The sequence below is a fragment of the Penaeus chinensis genome, chromosome 1 (assembly GCF_019202785.1).
Source record: "Penaeus chinensis breed Huanghai No. 1 chromosome 1, ASM1920278v2, whole genome shotgun sequence".
Classification (NCBI taxonomy): Eukaryota; Metazoa; Arthropoda; class Malacostraca; order Decapoda; family Penaeidae; genus Penaeus; species Penaeus chinensis.
The window spans coordinates 8118491-8125990 of NC_061819.1; the positions used below are offsets into that span (position 1 = coordinate 8118491).

At 33.3% G+C, this 7500-nt stretch overlaps 1 protein-coding gene across 3 annotated transcripts in view; it reads left to right on the forward strand.

Moving 5' to 3' along the window:
• LOC125028543 (urea transporter 2-like) overlaps positions 1 to 2619 on the forward strand; it is a 17299-nt gene extending 14680 nt beyond the window's left edge. The window contains exons 6-9 of one of the 3 annotated variants that reach the window (XM_047617940.1): positions 355 to 502; positions 1177 to 1361; positions 1624 to 1761; positions 2232 to 2619. In XM_047617940.1, coding sequence (XP_047473896.1) covers positions 355 to 502; positions 1177 to 1361; positions 1624 to 1761; positions 2232 to 2273 — 513 coding nt within the window. In that variant the 3' untranslated portion in view covers positions 2274 to 2619. The remainder of the gene's footprint in view (positions 1 to 354; positions 503 to 1176; positions 1362 to 1623; positions 1762 to 2231) is intronic. The other 2 variants (XM_047617923.1, XM_047617930.1) reach the window with 2 other exon arrangements.
• The last annotated feature ends 4881 nt before the right edge of the window (positions 2620 to 7500 follow it).

Sequence of the window (7500 nt, forward strand, 5' to 3'; positions counted from 1 at the left end):
CATTATTACTGTCATCATAGTTGTTTTATTATCAACAATATTATTATATTATTATTATTGTTGTTATTATCAATATTATTATTTGTGTCATTATCACCGTTATTATTATTGTTAATATAAAGCTGCTGATGATGACAATTACAATTATCATTACCATTAGTATCATCGTCATCATTATCATCACTATCATATTCATTGCATAAATATTATCGTTATAACTAAGAATACGACATTACTAAACATACTAATACCAGCATAATTAGCCTCATCATTATCCCTATACCCATCACAAATAAAACCCTCCCTTCTACTTATCAAATCAAATTAATCGACGATTCCTTATTTGCCCAACAGGTGCTCCGCGGGTCCCTGCTCTCCGTCGGACAGGTGTACGCCGTGGAGACAGTAACGGGGTCCTGTCTCATTATAGCGGGGCTCTTCCTGTGTTCGCCGCTTCTGACTGTGATCTCAGTGGCTGGGGGCTTCTTTGCCTCGTGCACGGGTAATGGTCCTGGTTGTTTATGGTTTTATTTTCTGAAATTCTCTTTTTTTTCGGTTTGGATTTTTAAGGGATGTTTGAAAAATAAGTTTTATTTATTTTTTTTTTTTATTTGTTTTTTTTTACTAAGTGGGGTAAGTGATCCAAGTGATGTTTACTGTTTTTTTGTTTTTGTTTTTGTTTTTAAGTGATGGTTTTTTTTTCTTGGTGATTATTCTTTGGTTTGCTGTATATGGATTACACAGGATGACGATATTCAGTAGTTTGAGAAAATAGTTATCTTTTTTTTTCATTTTTATAGTATAGCTCGATATCACACTTACTTGAAAAATGCTTCGGGATCCAAGAAAAAGTTCATCTTTTAAGATCGGCTTCTGAGATAAGGGTCGATCCATTGGATTACACGCTTCTTGGCATTTGTTTCCACTTAGCATTTCATAATTAAAAGAGAAGTCGTTTGTATTACCAGGTGTATACAAAGCAAACTGCTTTATCCCCTTATTCCTAATTTCTTCTTCTCACAAACAAAACACCAAACTGCTCCCAGAAATAGACTTCCATTGAGCCAAAATTTTCCTGGACCCTCGAATACGAATCGAAGCCTACCCCCTCCCCCCACCCACCCCCAGACACACTACGACGACCTCACCTCTCAACGACATCCATCTTCCCTCCAGCCGTCTTGGTGTCCTCGGCTCCGTACTCCATGATCTACGCCGGCGTGTGGGGCTACAACGGCTTCCTGTCAGCCGGGTGCCTCTTCTTCTTCATGGTGCCATCCCGCAGGCTCTTCATCCTGGCTGTGGTTAATGCCATCTTCACCACGTTCCTGCAGGCTGCCATTGCCCCGGTCTTCGCTGTGGTGAGTTTTCGCCAGTGAGAATTAGGACAGAATAGTGTGAAAAAAAAAATAATGTTTGGTTGAGGTTATGATTTATGAGTATGCAAATGCTGTGATGAAAGAAAGCTTAGATGTATATCAGTAAATCTTATTATTTACAACTTAACAATAGAAGTAACATGTGGCTTCCAGAAATAACATCAGTTATTTACAACCACAAGTCGGACAGGTTATCAGATCATTTTTCCAAATAGTACAAGACGGAATTGCCTTTCTCCTGCAGAGTCAGTTGCCGGTGTTTACGTACCCGTTCTGCATGAGCTCCCTACTATTCCTGGCCATGGCGAGCAACGGGGGCATGGACAGCAAGAGGGTCACCAGTCTTACCTTCCCAGAGCAACATTTTATATTCCATCTCAAGGTATATTTAGTACTTCAGTCTTAACTCTTCTCTTTCTTTTTGCAGATCAAGTGTATTTTTTCCTGTGAACATCATTATGTTTTAAATAACAAGGAAACTGATTAATATGCCTATTGCAAATGATTTTTTACCTCTTATGTATGGTACAGTAACTGCAGTATCTTTATAAAAACAAATACCTCATCCGAAAATATTAAATATGAAGTCTCTAAAATGAATTCCCATGTGACTGAACTTACTCATATATGTTGACACCTCTTTATCACGGACAAAAAAAAAACCATCACCCAGAAGAACTGACCAACCAGCCCGCCTCTCAATCCTTTATCTGTTGCCCCGCCCTTCCATAAGGCTCTTAGTATCCATCGCAGTGTTATTATCTTAACAGATGGAAAAAGCCATGATATTTAAGGCACGTTTTAGACTTCAACTCACCTTCCTTAACTAATTACCTAGTTTCTTCTTTTCAGGAATCAAACATAGAAGAAATTTCCAAGATGGACAACCCTTGAAAATATATATATATATATATATATATATATATATATATATATATATGTATGCGTGTGAGTGTGTGTGTGTGTGTGTGTGTGTGTGTGTGCGTGTGTGCGTGTGCGTGTGCGTGTGCGTGTGCGTGCGTGTGCGTGTGCGTGGGTACATCTGTGTCCCATGATTTGTTTCTCTTCGCAAGTGCTGTCCTCCGAAGCCTCCGGAATGGACACTAGTCACAAAGGAATCCCATCATCATACGTCCAAAATCAACAATTATGCATACACCGACCAGAACTTTATGAAATGTTTGTGTATATATGTTTATGTACTTATGTATATATGTATATATACATATATGTTTGTGTACACACACACACACACACACACATATATATATATATATATGTGTGTGTGTGTGTGTGTGTGTGTGTGTGCATGTATACATATGTATACACACTTATATATGTATGTATACATATACATATATATGTATTTACATTTATATCTATATAAACATTTTATGTTTATATACATATATACATGTATATATATACGTATATATATGTATATATATATATGTATATCTGTATATATATATACATGTATATGTATATGCATATATACATATAGATATGTATATCTACATAAACATATATATATATATATATATATATTATATATATATATATATATATATATATATGAACTTTTACCGCACCAAGTTTAAACAGCATTGTTAATATCAACATCAACCAAATTATACTTTTGAATAAAACACTCCTGTTGTTTTCTTGGTCCTCATATAACCCTTTCTAAAAGGAGTTGAAGGTAATGAATGGATATTTAGTCCCGTTAAACAAATATTCAACTAATACACTTTCCAATTAATACACTTTGTCATGATTGTTATCATGACAAATATAATCATATGTGTGTTTGTGTGTGTACTTACATACATATACACATATATACACATATATATGTATATATACATATGTATATATACACATATATATGTATATATACATATGTATATATATACATATGTATATATACATATATATATAAATGTTTACATGTTTATATGTGTATATAATACACGTACATGTATACACACACACATATATAATATATATACACATAGATATCTATATTTATATATATATACATATATTACATAAATACATTTTTAACAGTTTCCACCGCCTTGCACAGCGAAGGATGGCATGTATAAACAAGATGGTTTGCAGAGTAGTCAGGTACTTTTACCATTTCATTTGAAGCTTCTATAATGTTTTGATTGCAATTGAAAATCATACCAGCATATTAAGTACTTAAATGATTTTTCTATTGACTTTTAAATGTGAAATTAAGTAAATTATTTCTCCCTTTTCTCAAAACTTTGTATTCCAGTACAAACTTCGATTATATTGTATTTTGTAGCGACCATGATATCAAAGTTTTAGGGATGCAAAATAACGAAGAACATATTTAATATTTTTACTGTAGTGCTTCCAGAAAATAACCACTGCAATTTTTTTTTTTTTTTACTGATAATTTAACAAATGAAGACATTCACCATTGTTGGTGTTTAAACCATTCCTCCTAAGCCAATTTCTAAAATTTTTCTTCCATTTTAAGGCTTAAAAATATAAATCAAATTCGAAGTTTTTTTTTATTTCTGTAACTGTAAAATATATTACCTGTCTACTGAAAATGGCATATAGACTTCAGTGAAAATATAGAACAATAAAAGCGGCCAGCCTGAAGTTTTCCGTTGAAACGTATTCAAAATGTAGCAATTTGTGGCAATCAGTCACGCGTTGGGACATATGACTTTCAATGAACTGGACTTCGGAGCAATGCTCGTGTGGCGTCCCTGATGCACTGATGACATTAGCCTATGTAACAGTTTTAAAAAAGAAAATTTCCAGTTCGGTGGTAGGCTTATCTTTTTTTTCTTTTCTTTTTTGTACAGTGGCCCTTCTAGTACTCGGCCCCATACTCACACACACACACACACACACACACACACACACACACACACACACACACACACACACACACACACACACACACACACACACACACATATTTATACATGTGTGTAAATACATACATTCAGTTACATATATATATACATATATATATACATATATACACACATATATATTCATATATTTACATATGTGTAAATACATATTTTTTTACACACATATATCTAGGGTCAAGAGCCAGGAAGGCCAATGTCAAAAAAAAAAAAAAAAAAAAAAAATATATAACTGTTTTAGAATATAATATGATCAGTGCATTAGGTACACCAGAATCCATATTCACTGAAAATCATATATCCCAACGCGTGACTGATTGCGACAAATGGCTGCATTTTGAATGCAACGGAACAGAAAACCTCAAGTTGCCTTTTTTTTTTACTGTTCTATATTTCCTTGAAGTTGATATGTAATTTTCTTTAAACATGCAATAAATTTTAGTTACAGAGAGCAAAAAAGCTATATGTGAATGGATTATAGAATTATCACAGGAAGTTTATTTATATATAGTCTTGATGCCATAATATGGTAGACAAAAAATACAGATCGAATTAAGAGGAATTATTTCAACAGCAATTATCAAGTGATCAACAAAAAATACACTTTTTGCAATGTGTGTTTTCAAAGCACTAAAATAAAATAAACAAGTGATTAGTCCCAGAAAAAAGAAATAAGGAAAAAAATATAAATATATCGTGAATTATTTGCTGAATTCCAATTAACGAAGCAAGCTTTCAGAGGCGTTTTTCTCGTTCTCGGGACTAGATATGTGTGTGTGTGTGTGTGTGTGTGTGTGTGTGTGTGTGTGTGTGTGTGTGTGTGTGTGTGTGTGTGTGTGTGTGTGTGTGTGTGTGTGTGTTTTGATGAGATATGTATTTGCATAGTACCAACATCATTACTACAGCCATGACATTTATATTTATATCTGTATATTCAAGTGTCATATCATTACACTTGGTCAACCAGCTTCAGGCTCTAAGAATCCCACGGCGCCATTTAGCTTCTAAGACGACATATTACTGGTCTGTGCTTTAGTCGTTGATGGGCAATATGAAAGACATGCTTTTTACTGTCCATAACTTTTTTTTTTTTCACTAGATATATCAAATCATATAATTTGCATTTGCTTTTCATTCGCTTGCCAATTCTATTAATAGAAACGCAGAGAATCCAGTCTTTTTATGTCGAAAATTTTGATTCTCTGGTAAAACATTAAGTTCTCGGTTTATACTATACATATTTCATATATATACATAGACTATGAATCTATATACTTTTGTTCAAGATTACAAGAGTTTACCTTCATAACCTTTTTCCTTTCTGTACAGAAAACGTATGATGTTTGACCGTACACTAAAAAGGTTACTCTATAACTTATATACAGCAAATAAAAAAAATATATAACTGACGAAAATTATTAACCGAGTTCTGAATTACTTCTAATATAATTTATTTTTATACTCAGATTACAATATACAAAGAACCGCACAGTCTTAAAGAAAATCAAAGATTAGTCTTGTAAACACAGAAAAGCTACATCAATATCAGTACTAGTCTGTATGTCGCTGCGGCCTCGCCCTTTTTGTTGGAATTTGTTCCAATGTTAAACAGAACAATAATTCACTCAATTCATTCAATTGAAGAACACCTTTCAATGCTAGCAAACCTATAAAACATAACTGTTATGATAGGCTAAATAACCTACTGCAAAGAATGTAATTTACCTCCAAACACCTACAGTAGGGTTTAGTACTGTCGGTGAAGTAAACAACCGAGTTCCAATACCCGTCTATGTTCAACTTTTAAAACATAATCTTTTAAAACATTTTCATTCGCATTTTCTTTTTTAATTGCGCTGCCACACTCACACTGCAGGTGTGAACCGATACGAGGAAAACGACGAAAATGTACGTGAAGATTATGTTCAGCCTTCGCTTGCCCGAAGCAAACAACTTACGCCTGAACGCAGTACAAACTGTTCACGCTTATTATAGCTCGTGACGTCTGACCAATCATTGTGCCTCCTCTCTTATCAATTGACTGTACTTTTAATGCAATTCTGTGTACATATTATAACATCAAGGACGATAAATATTCCTAAATACTTTATTAGTTTACTTTGTGGGAAAAGTGGACTCAGGCCTAACTCAGTCTAATCTGCAAGATGACAGCAAGACACATGTTTAAAACGTGTAAAACTACAAATAACTGCATGTAACACAAATTAAAAGTTATTAATAGATATTACCTATTCAGTCCTCATTAAATTACTTACTAGGTGCTCCATCAGTACTAGTACATAGCTCATTGTTGCTATATGCAAATACTGTGTGTATCTGAATAAAACAAATTAAATCAATAAATGCTGAGGGTACTGTTTGAGAAATGGAATGTGTAGCACATGTATATGGTATCTATAATCCCCAGTAGAAATATACTTCATTTAATGCTTAAACGCAAAGAGAAAGATACATTATCTACCATAATCCCAATTACTTGCAGAAGTAATAGTACAGTATGTAGTCTGCCTCTACTTGAAGATAATCAAAGGATAAAAAGATAATGGCAATTAATTCAAAGCCCTTAATATTTTTATTAGTAAGGATTTCTAGATCTCAAGATCGTCTTTTTTCTTTCATTTTTACATGGTCTGAATTCTAATTACAGTGATTTCAAATGTACCTGGAGAACTGAAAATGCTTCATTATGAGTATATATAATTTACATTCATTTATATACATATATATATATACATATATATATAATTTTATCAAACGCTTGACTTATGTTTAAATACGAAAAGAAATGTAAATCTAAACTATCCCGGGTTTAATATTATGTAAAGTCACAATGTAATTTTATGAAATTTCACTACAATGGGCCCTATACTATGAAGACTTGTAAAAACCAAGCTCCATGCCTAGGACATTTACACATCTAGGCAGCCTGAATGTTCCTACTCCAACACTGTAATTCAATGGGGAAAAATATTGCGGCATACTCTTCATGTGCAACTGCCTTAAACCACGCCTGACATCTGTATAAACAAAAGTCAATTATGTCGACAAACGCAAATAATGCTTGTATATAAAGAATACATAAACTCATTTTCCTTTATTTCCAGAAAAAAAAAGTAATAAACAAATTGGGGATGGTCCGCTCTACTCTAACACGAGTCGTTTTCGAAAATAAATTT